The sequence below is a fragment of the Schistocerca nitens genome, chromosome 1, assembly GCF_023898315.1.
Source record: "Schistocerca nitens isolate TAMUIC-IGC-003100 chromosome 1, iqSchNite1.1, whole genome shotgun sequence".
Taxonomy (NCBI): domain Eukaryota; kingdom Metazoa; phylum Arthropoda; class Insecta; order Orthoptera; family Acrididae; genus Schistocerca; species Schistocerca nitens.
In genome coordinates this window covers 527,788,052-527,800,583 of record NC_064614.1, presented here as the reverse complement: position 1 = coordinate 527,800,583, position 12,532 = coordinate 527,788,052, and the positions used below count along the sequence as shown (strand labels likewise).

At 38.4% G+C, this 12,532-nt stretch overlaps 1 protein-coding gene across 13 annotated transcripts in view; it reads left to right on the top strand.

The window, feature by feature from the left end:
• LOC126253413 (broad-complex core protein isoforms 1/2/3/4/5-like) overlaps nucleotides 1–12,532 on the top strand; it is a 492,630-nt gene that overhangs the window by 244,275 nt on the left and 235,823 nt on the right. For 4 of the 13 annotated variants that reach the window (XM_049954747.1, XM_049954738.1, XM_049954754.1 and 1 more), the window contains one exon: nucleotides 1,292–1,321. The exons of 7 other annotated variants lie outside the window; for them this stretch is intronic. In XM_049954747.1, the coding sequence (XP_049810704.1) occupies nucleotides 1,292–1,321 (30 nt within the window). Of the gene's footprint in view, nucleotides 1–1,291; nucleotides 1,347–12,532 lie in introns of all 13 variants that reach the window. 2 more of the 13 variants (XM_049954806.1, XM_049954823.1) reach the window with 1 other exon arrangement.

Sequence of the window (12,532 nt, the reverse complement as noted above, 5' to 3'; positions counted from 1 at the left end):
ACGAGCCCAGGAGATTCATTGCAAGCGAGGTCATGCTGTTAGCAAAGACACTTGCACCTGTCATCTGCTGCCATAGTCCATTAATGCCAAATTTCACTGCAATTTCGTAATGGATACATTCGTCATACATCCCTCATTGGTTTCTGCAGTTATTTCATGCAGTGTTGCTTGTCTGTTAGCAATGACAACTCTATGCAGATGCCACTGCTCTCAGTCTTTAAGTGAAGGCCATAGGGCACTGCCTTGTCGCTGCCGAGAGATAATGCCTGAAATTGGTATTATTGGCGCACCCTTGACACAGTGAATCTCGGAATATTGACTTCCCTAACGATTTCCAAAATGGAATGTCCCATGCATCTAGCTCTTACTATCATTTCACATTCAGAGTCTGTTAATTCTTGTCATGCGGCCATAATCACATCAGAAACTTTTCACATGTGTCACCTGAGTACAAATGACAGCTCTGCTAGTGCACTCCCTTTTATACTATGTGTACGCAATACTACCAGCATGTGTAAATGTGTATTTTGCTATCCCCCAGCTTTTGTCACTTCAGTGTAAGTCCACAGAGAAACATGTCATCTAATAAGACTACCATTTTTATATGTTTTTACTGATTTTTCTGACACTGACACATTATTCTCTGTTGCTGTGTAACTTAAATTTTTTTAATGTTTTAATCTTCTATGTTCAGTGTTTCATTTTTTTATTTATTATTAATTTTATTATTTTTATTCAGCATTTACAACATATAACCTTACAGATACCTGCTGCTCCTCATCTTCTAATATTATCTGATCATAGTAGTATCATTCCAATAGTGATAGCCATTCTTTTGGCAACAAATTTTCTGAGTGTATAATACAAAACAGGATTTTTCCATTTTATCTTTACTTTACAGTAATTTGTAGAGCCATTCCTGATGTCTCCTTTATTCTCTTGTTCTACCGTGTCATGATTTTGAAAACCGTAATATTTTTAAGAGATAAGTGTATACCTTTATATCATAACATTTCGTAATTTTATCTTCAGATAATGATGATGCTCATTCTTTGAGAGTATTGTAATCTGTTAAGTGTTATTTATGAACTAGGGACATCAACTAAAGCTAGAGATGGGTTAAAATGATCTCTTATAGGACTCAAAAAATAATGACCCTGTTTTACTTTCTAAGCAGGACACAAAAACATTGCTGAAAGAGTATCATCAGGCACAGTTATATTCCTCTTTTCTTTCTGTTGACATAGGTACTGCATATTATTAGTACATAACTGACCTGTGTTGTTTGTAGGTATCCCTCGTTACGTGGAAAGTTCACGAGGTAAGAAGAAGCTGGTCTATGGAGGGTACGTGTATCACTTACACAGTGATTTTGGGTCAAAGAAATATTGGAGATGCACAGAATACAGGAAGGGCTGCTTTGGACGTTGTACAATGCATGACAATAAAATAACTTCCACAAATATTGCACATAACCATTTAAGTCAGACTCAGTTCTTACAGTGGGAGTCATATGAAAATAAAAGAACTTCTACAAATATTTCACGTAACCATTTATGTCAAACTCAGGTCTTACCACAGGAGATTAAGCCACTTGATGTACTTGGCTACCCTTAATAGGTGGTAAATTAACATTTTACTAAATGGCAAGAAACTTTTCTTCTATAGAAAAGTTTGCTGTGTGTGTTCATTGCATTGTTCGGTTCACTGCCAATTGAAAGTGACCAGTTGAGTATGAGAATCAACTTATGAAAAATGAATGAATAGCAAAATGTGTAACTGCTGGTCTTTGCACATCACAAAAGGCATATTGCTATCAACTAAACCCAGTTTTGATACACACAAGTAAGATTATGTGACTTGAAATGATTTTATTGATTTTGTATGCCAAATGTGTGTTTATGTTTGCTGGTTTTGTAGCAGAATTTGAGTCTGCTAGGTTTATTCAGTAGTGTATATCTGTGATTCATGTAATTTTATAGAGATTTTGAATGTACCTTGATAATTACCAGTATAATTTCATTTCAACTGGATGTTTGTATTGGACATACATTGATACTGTGTAGTTATTATAAATATGAGTAACATTTTGATGCACTGATCAAGGAATATTGGAAGATTAATGGGTATTTCATTGGTACCTAGTATGCTAGTTAACACTGAATTGAAAACTTATGTTATTATCAGAAACATATTTAGGGACTAATTGAATTTTGACACGTAAAACAGTCAACCCACTGGGTGAGGTTTCACAGAAAAATTCACAAATGAAGACTGTGAATAAGGTAGAATGGTGCAGCAGTTGCTTTGCTTTCTTAGTAGCCAAACATATAAAAACAATAGTATTAAACAATGAAAAGTCCAGAAAGGAATAACAACAATATTACGAAAAGGACAGATTGCTTCTCACCAAATAGTGGAGATGAATTGGAGACAGGAACAGTGGAAAGATAGCTCTACATTTAAGCTTATGGACAAAAGGCCTTCTTCCAAAGTGGAAAACATACACACCCATTCACAATTCACCACTGTCTCCAGCAACTGGGGTTGGACTGCAAACAGCAACTGCTCCTGACTGGAGGCAATTTGGTGTTTGTGTTAAGGATAAGAAGGAAGCATGGGACAGGGAGGAGGATGAATACCAAGATAGGGGTGGGAGAAGGTGCAGTTCTGCTTGGGGGAGCATGCAGGGGCATGGTAGGGATGGGGTTGCTAGGTGCATTTGGGAAATTTGGGGCATTGAGTGGAGGCAGGGAGGGGAGAAACAGAGAATGGGAAAAGGCTAGTGGGTGCATTGGTAAAATAAAAGGCTATGTAGTGCTGGAATGGGAGCAAGGAGGGGGGATAGGTAGGTGGAGGGCAGGGACTAGTAAAGGTTGAGGCCAAAGGGGGTTATGGAAACATAGAATATATTATAGGTAAACTTCCCACCTGCAAAGTTCCGAAAAGCTGGTTCTGTAGATGGTACAGACTATGGAGCAGCCATTGAAGTAAAGCAAATCATGTTGAGCAGCATATTCAGCAACTGGATGGTCCAGATGTGTGTTGGCCACAGTTTGGCAGTGGCCATTCATGCAGACAGCCAGCTTCGTTGTCATGTCCACATAGAAAGCAGCATAGTGACTGCAACTTAATTTTAGATCAGATGGATATTTTCACAGGTAGTGCTGCCTTTGATAGGATAGAAGATGTCTGTGACTGGACTGTAGTAGATGGTGTTGGGAGGACATATGGGACAGGTCTTGCATCTGGATCTGTTGCAGGGACATAAGTCATGAGGCAAGGGTTTGGGAGCAGGGGTGGGGTAGGGATTGACAAGGATATTGCACTGGTTCAGTTGGTGCCAGAATACCACTGTGGGAGGGGCGGAAATGATAGTCGGTAAGATATTCCTCATTTCAAGGCACAATGAAAGGTAGTCGAAACCATGGTGAAGAATGTAATTCTGTTGCTCCATTTCTGATTGGTAATGGATGACGAGAGGAGTGTTTCTGTGGATGGATGGTGAGTATGTGGGACGTGTGTGAAGGTCACAGTGAGACCCTTGGTATATTTGGAGGTCTGGTTATCACTACAGATAAAACAACCAAGGGTGGCTAGATAGTATGGAATGGCCTCCTTGGTATAGATCTGGTGGCAGCTGTAAAAGTTGAGGTATTGTTGGTTGTTGGTGGATTTGGTATGGATGGAGATATGATGTAGCCATTCTTGAAGTGGAGGCCAACATCAAGGAAGGTGGCTTGTTAGATTGAATAGACCATGTGACATGTATGGGGGAGAAGTTGCTCAGGTTCTGGAGGAATGTGGGTAGGGTGTCCACACCCTCGGTTCAGATCTCGACGACACCATCACTGAATGTAACCCACGTGATGGTTGTGGGATTCTGGTTAGTTAGGGACGATTCCTCTAGACAGCCCAGGAATATTTTTGCGTATAATGGTGCCATGTGGATGCCCATTTCTGTACCATACTCACAAAGGAACACTCCTCTCAGGACTCAGTACCACCCTGGACTGTAGCAACTGAATCACATACTCTGCTAGGACTTCCTACCGACTATTCTTCCTACCCATTCTGCACTGGTATTCCACCACCAATCAAAGTTATACAATATTCTTGGCTATCCCTACTCCATCCCTGCTCCCAGCCGCTTGTCTCATGGCTCGTACCCTTGCAATTGACCTAGATGCAAGACCTGTCCTATACGTCCTCCTCCCACCACCACCACCACCTCCTCTATTCCAGTCACAGATACTTCTTATCCTGTCAAAGGTAGGGCTACCTGTGAAAACATGCATGTGATTTACAAACTAACTGCAACCACTGTGCTGCTTCTACATGATTGTGGCAAATAACAAGCTGTCTGTCCACTTGAATGGCCACTACCAGACTGTGGCCAAGAGACAGCTGGACAACCCATTTGGTGCATATACTGCCCAATGTGGTGTGCTTCACTTCAGTGACTGTTTCACAGCTTGTGCCATCTGGATGCTTCCTACGAAAGCCAGCTTTTCTGGACTGCATAGGTGGGGGAACTCTCCCTGCTCTATATCCTATATTCTTATAGCCCCCCATGACCATAATCTTTACTAGTCCCTGTCCTCCACCTACCTATCCCCTTCCCTGCTTCCACTCTAGGACCACACAGCCTTCTATTTTCCACCAACACACCCACCAGTCTGTTTACCCTTCTTCCCCCCTCCCCTCTGTCCTTTACCAAACTTCTGAACTACACCTAGCAACCCTGTCCCCAGCATGACTTTGCATGCTCCCCACCCCTACCCTGCTATCCCACCCCCTGTATCCACCTTACCCCATGACCCACACCATGTTGATACTCTCATCAGTTGCAGTTGCTGTCTGCAGTTCAGCCACAGCATCTCTCTCTCTCTCTCTCTCTCTCTCTCTCTCTCTCTCTGTGTGTGTGTGTGTGTGTGTGTGTGTGTGTGTGTGTGTGTGAGAGAGAGAGAGAGAGAGAGAGAGAGAGAGAGAGTCGTGCTTGTGTGAGAGTGTGTGTATTTTACTTTGGAAGAAGGCGTTTTGGCTGAAAGCTTATGTGAATTGCAGTCTTTTTGTAGTGACTGTCTGTGACTCAGCATCTTTTCCATATTTGGAGTAGCAATGTACCCTCTTCATAAAATTGTATACAACAGTATTAGCATTTTGCACAAGAGAAACACAAACTCTTTTTTGCTGCTTTATTACTTGGATTTTGTTCATGCCAGAGAATCATCTCAAAGTATTATTTTTGTAAATTGGAGCCTTAGTCCAATGATAACTGATTAGTACTTAAGTAAAGTGAGGTTTTAATGCTCAAAAATGTGTGACCTGGGAATGCTTCTTTTCAGATGAAGTAGAGGACTCAGAGAATGGTATAGAAAGTGAGAGGACAGGGTAAAGGCAGGATAAAAGAAAAGCAAAAACTTCTCATTTTAATATAAGGACAGTTTCTTTTAGTAAAGTCAGAATAACTCTTCATATTATGAAAGAAAACTGGACAGTACACTTCAGAGCTTCTGTTTCAACACTTGGTATTACACTCTGTGACTTGTGTTCAGCCTTGGTGAGAGGTTCAGAGGTTCAGGCTTATTCTGCTTAAAATTACAAGTGCAACTACTAAAGCATAGCTACCTCAGGAATTTTTTATTAATCCTTAATCATTTTATAACAGAAATCTGACATAATTTATCACTCCATTTGGTTGTACAAAATAATGTGCATTCTCATTTATGATAAATGTAAATGGCATTGCTAATTGAAGCCATGATGGTTCCAAAACAGCATGGATCCACATATCAAAGCTACTTTGTTCTGTGTGGATAGATGTTACAAGACATTTGTGTTTTGCAAAATATTACATCAGAATTATGAATGGTTTCAAAGCAAAAAACGGGTTTTTTTGTGGTGTTCTGGAAATTATTTGAATTCTTTTTAACATTACTTTCATTAACTTTTGTTTAGTTGCATACAGATACGTGAAAAAACTTGTGTTCACAAAGGCATCCAGAGACATATGACAGTAACAGTTTTCAGGCTGAATCTTAGGCTTGACTCTCTGAGGCATCATTGTCATTGTCTGAGGTTACATAATGAAGTAGACACACAAAGTATGACCAATGGAGAGTATGGTCTTTGAAATGTCTCTTGCTTTCACAGATTTCAAACTGATTTCACTGTTGGAGACAATCTTTAAAACTGCCAAATTAGGAACATGTTTTCTTTAAACTGAAATGTCTGTGTCACTAGTCCACTAGCTGATGTGCTAACTGTCACATCATTGCTGCAGTAGAATCAGAACAGAAATCATCTTTTCCAAAGAAGGTTTTATAATCCAGGATCGTGGACTAATTGACATGAACCATGTGTATATTACTTGCAGTCTTCTCCATTATGTCAATCCATTGTTTAAGAAAGGAGAATTGGGTTTAACATCCCATCAATGTCGCGGTCATTACAGACAGAGCATAAGCTTGGATTGTGCCCAGGATGGGAAAGGAAATTGGCCATGCCCTTTCAAAGGAACCATCCTGGCATTTGCTTGGAGCCATGTAGAGAAATCACGGAAAAACTAAATCTGGATGGCCAGATGCGGGTTTGAACTGTCACCCTCCCAAATGCTCCATTGTTGAGAATGTACACTGTGCTCTGATTTCGCTTCTTTAACAGTATGTGAGCAAACTATCTGCCACATGGAAGATAGTATTTGTCATTTGTCTGTTAAATGTGTCTTATGTAATCAGAGTGATATTTGACTACAGTATTGTTTCAGAAAGAGTTCTGCAAGGTTCGCAGAAGAGCTTCTGTGAAGTTTAGAAGGTAGGAGATGTACTGGCAGTACTGAAGCTGTGAGGATGGGTCGTGAGTTGTGCTTGGGTAGCTCAGATGGTAGAGCACTAGAGTGCAAAAGGCAAAGGTTCCGAATTTGAGTCTCGGTCCGGCACACAGTTTTAATCTGCCAGGAAGTTTCAGTGTTTTTTCAGTTTTTATCTGCATGTGCTTCTGTGAAAATAGAAAGGTTTTTCGCACTCTGGACAATACAGTATATGATGAAATGATCCAAAAAAAGGAACAGTTTCATTTGGTGTTTTTCTTCCAGTAAGTTCTGTCTACAGAAAATTGAAAGCTGAATTATCAGACATTCTGTGGAATCCTGTAACATATAATCAGATCTTCCTGGGATATAAAATCTCAGTTATAGACATCAATTGGAAGTGATTTTGTGCATAAAATCAAATACTACACATTCTGACTTGATATGTACCTCTCCTTCCTCTCTGACTAAAATTTCACATTGTTTCATTTGAGTGTAAAAACTTTTAGCTTTATGATTATGTAATTCAAGCTCTTTCTTTAAACCCTCCATCACTGCAGCAACATTTTCACACTTTATTTGAAGTTTAACTGTTCACACTGTGCATAGATGTCTGTTCTTGGATGTCCAAAAGGATAGTTAAAAGTTTGTTAACAGAAGCAGAAAAAATACTCATAATTTATTAGGAGGCTTGAATTTGTTTGTATCGAAACATAGATATACCTCAGTTTCACATTTCTATGGGATGTCTTCCATGTTGCTTTAAGATTCAGGTCTCAATCCAAATACCTAATTTTATTGTTACTCTTGTTGTTATGTGCCACTCAGAAGGGATAGGAATGTGTCTTCATTTGGTCTGTGTAATTTTCTGGTTTGCAGAAAGTTCAACGATGTCCTCTGTGTTCAGTAACAGGAGATAGTACCCTTCACACACCAGGGACATTATGTGTCATAAGTGTGATACAGTGATCTTGTGTAATGAAATAAAGACTTAGTTATACATCATCTTCTCAGAATCTTCTACTTTCACCTGAAGAAAAGAGAGATTTATTACTACTCGGAAACACATCTAAAATGGCTGAAGGGGAAAACATCACTAATGGTTTTTGGTAGGCAATATCAGATTACTGACATTAGAGTAGGCTATGTTTTACATCTAAAATATGTTGAAATCACTCTCTCTCATTGAAAAACAGCTGAATGAGGCTTTGTAGGCTCATGAAGCCAGGACCTTTTTTCTTTTTCTTTTTGGTAGGGTCACACTTGCTAGTCCAACAAAATACCTTTCTCGTCCACTCTTAAACTTCATATTAGTGAACTTTGTAGCCCGTGACAGATCTGGCATGCCTTGTCTTCTGCATCTAAAACATATAACACAAATATTAAAATGTCTGTGTAAAGTATGTTATGTTATTGCTACTGTGGTTTGGAAACTATACTTTTTATTTACTTGCAGTCCTCTCCTGTTTTTCAGTCAGGCACTCTCTTCTTTTTCAGAATGTTTGTCTTTGAATTTTGGGGACAACATTTCCATATAGGAACTGGTATACCATTTGAAAGAAACTAGTTGTGTAACTAATTTCCCAATTCTGTTTCATAAAATGCTACACAAAATCCACCTTTATTGTCAGTATTAACTCTCCACAGCATAACATCTATTCAGTAGGCTACTCCGCCTAGCGAGAGGAAGAGGAAGTACGGAAGTTTGCTGCTTTGGAAGTCAGCTGCACTTATAACATGTATTTAAATATATAGAATCAAAACAGCAGTTGTTCATGCTCTTGTGATGCTTTGATCAGCATTGCTAAAAATACATGTTAATGAAATAAATATTTTTTGCTGCTGTGAAAGCTCATAATGAAATGATTCCAGTGATAACCACAACTTACAGAGTGTCAAAATGTGGACTTGTGATTCTTTGGAATTTGTGGCTGCAATTCTTCATTGAAAGGTCTCTTTGAACTTGGTATATCTTGACACTGGGCAAATGATAAATGAAATAGAGCAGTAGCACCATCATATTAAAATTCTTCCATCACTTATTCACTGCAAGCCAGTCTCTGTGACAATATTTCAGTTGTCATGAAGTCCCCGATCAAAACAAGCTTTCTTGTTCAAACGCAGGTAGTACTAGAGTTATGAATTTAATTGAGATAGAATTGACAAGGGATGAGTAGAATTTTTTAAACAGTTATTGTTTGTATGGTGAAAATACTGTTCTTGGAGATACCTAATTAAAATCTGTGGTTTGTCAAGGTTAAATGGTGTTATAAATTGTATTCCAAGCTCCTCCAGGAAATTAAGGAATCATACCTTTTTAGCTCTCGCTAAGATGTCCAAATTTTGCTCAATGTTTGTGACTGAATGCTTTAAGGTTGCCATATACACCCCAAACACTGTTTTGTTCTGAGAATAAGTGTGCTGCCTGAATGTGGATTTGAAGTTCCTCCCTGTTTACCCTTTGTACTTTTACTACAGTCACTGCATTTGATCCCATAAATATCTGGCAAAAGTAATGAAAGAAAACATGAAAATATAATTTAACAAAACTTGTTCAGACACAGGTATTACTAGAACTATGAATTTAACTGAGACAGAATAGATGAGGAATGAGCATAAATTTTTAAACAAAGGTCTGCAATATAACCTGAATCCCACAGTTGACTCAAACGCAGTGGAAAGGACTGTCATGGAAATGAAGGTGGTTTGTAATGTTGCAAAAATGAATAAATAAGAACAAACCAACACATCGCTTAAAATAAGGAAGTCAGTCATAGGTGAACTGCACACTTCTCTTGAGAACAGAAAGAAGCTGCAGATACGTATTGGTTTGAATAAGAAATTAGAATCTCAAACGGCTCTCATAACTAAGGCTAAGGGCTCCATGGTGGTCATAGTGTATGATATGAATTACATCAAGAAAATCAAGAAGTTTTTTTTTTTTTTACTGACAACAGAATATAAGATCCAAGCAGAAATTAAGGACATAATAACACCAGAGGGTTCATCACTACCGTCATTGGACGTCACTAACTTATATACGAATATTCCCATGGAAGAGACAACAAAGAAACAAGCAGCAGTAGAAGAAGTGATTGAACTAGTGGAAATGTTGCAACTGATATTGTTGTTCAATTACTTTTCATTAAATGACAAAATTTACCAGTAGGAGGATGGGTTGGCAATGGCTAACAGAGTAGCTAAAACTTTGGCCAATATTTTTATAAATTAGTTGGAAAATAAAATCTTTGATGAAAATTCTGATGTTACATTGAAAATTACATATCATGTAGATGATTCAATTTTATTGTAGAAAGGAGGCAAAAATGACATTGAGGAAGTAGCATATAAAATGAGTTCTAAGCAACCAAAGATAAAATTTACTCTGGCATGGAAGAAGATAACTGCATAAATTAGTTAGATTTAACACAAATAAAGAAAGACAGTGAACTTGAATTTAGCATATTCAGAATACTTACATGTAAAAATGTTGTCATTAAGGAGCAGTCATGTCACCCTCCACTCTACAAGTGGCTATATTTCAGTTCAGTGGCGCACAGTTTACTAAAATTGCCACTAAACCAGGAGGCAGAAGAAAAAGGAACTGGAACAAGTAAGTAGGAGTCACATCGCTGCTAAGAAAGATAACAACAGAAAATATTTAATTTTAATATACAGTTGGAAGATATTTGACAAAGTTGATAGATGTTTTCATAAAGCACATATTAAAATAGGTTTCCTTACAAATTCAGGCTCTCCTATAAAATCCGTAATAGTAGGAATAAGTTCCAGGATTCAGATGTTATAGGATGAAATGCATTGACTGCTGTCATGATGATGACAGGCCTGTAGCAATACCATGGACACAGATGCTGCCACCCTTTAACTTATTAAAATTTAATGATATGTTTATAATGGCCTTTAACCTTGATTAACCACAGATTTTAAATTAGTACCTTCAAGAACAGTATTCTTACCATACAAAAAATGATATTAATTCAGTGCGGTTCTAAATGTTTTATTCAAATGTGACAAACATACCAGATGACAGCTGTGGGCTGTATTAAGGGGGATAACCCTGTTTGGATGCTTGAAAAATAGATAATTTTTCATGATTCCTTTCTCCTGAGTAAAATAAAAAGTAATGCTAAATCTGTTGATAGTTTTATTCCTTACACTTTTGTCTTTGAGAAATTATTTTTGTGTCCATATCAGATACTCCCTGCCACTGTTGCAGCAGGTGGAAGGACCCCTTGCAATCAGAGCCTTGTTCATATGGGGGCAATTCTTGAAGCCTTCCTATTGGACCTGCAACAATATTACTTTGTGTAACCCATTTTCAATATATTTTTGATTATCATACTTAGGACAATTGAAAAATATTAATTCCAATCAAAATTGTATGTACTGTTAGGTTACACATTCTACCAGTTTGAAAAATACAGTTTTGAGAAAAAATGTGTTTGGTTACTTTTTGGGTAGTGAAACTAAACATACCTTGTTGTGTCTAGTTCATACTGTCTAGACACAATGAGGTAGCTAGGTGCACGCTAAACTAACGCAGACGGGCTTGAAGTACTGGAACAGGAGACTTATTAATGCACTAAAGAAAAGTACGTAGTTTTATAATACTTAACTTTATTCTCTTGTTGGAATACATCTCTCTTGAATATTAGTAAGCTATAAGCACTGATACAAATGGCGCCTTGCTAGGTAGTAGCTATGGACTAAGCTGAAGGCTATTCTATCCGTCTCTCGGCAAATGAGAGGAAAGCTTCGTACGTCTGGTCGCAAGCTATGTCGTCCGTACAACTGGGGCGAGGTCTAGTCCGTGTCTTCTGACCTGCCATGTGGTGGCGCTAGGTTTGCGATTACACAGTGGCGACACGCGGGTCCGACATGTACTACAGGACCGCGGCCGATTTAAGTTACCACCTAGCAAGTGTGGTGTCTAGCGGTGACACCACATACCTCCAATCAGCAATCACTAGAACATACAGCAATGCTTCCAGATCCAAAAGGAAGTCCTCCTCCATATTCTTCATGACCATGGTGGTCCTGCAGGCCTCTTTGGCATCTTCTTTCATCCGCTGCTCTGCTCTCTCAATACACTTTTCGTCCGATTTTGTGCAAAAGTTGTAATGGACTGGTCTGATCTCAAGTTTGAGCATGTTCGTAATTTCCATAATACCTGTTAGGCTTGTGTCACAATTACACTCTGCAACATTGGCTGTGATATTGAATATTTTTCCCCGCTGTGTATGGTTTTCGGAGACACTTTTTCATGTATCAACTTGCTACTCAATAACAGAGTTTCTAATGAATTTGGGGTGAATACTACAATAAATTACATGTCCCAGATAACAATTTTTGGCCAATACAATCAGGTATGTTCTGGTGCACTTGATGTTTGTTTATGACATGGTATGATAACATTCTATACTTTCATAGAACAGAGCTGATTACTTTTTATTGTTGTCTATTAAACGATGGTTCATGTAGAACTGAAACTGCTCTTAAAAAAAAACCTAACCTAATGCAATCAAGGCGGATAATAATCTGCTCTGCTCCTCTTATAAGTTTATGACTCGGATAAAAGTACTGTATGATCCACTGAATCAAAGGCCATAGGCAAACGTAGGGAAATCCCAATGATTGTGTTTCCTTTATCCAGTCTGTGTAGCAATTTGTGGAAAAAAAAAGAAATGCTACTGGTGTTAT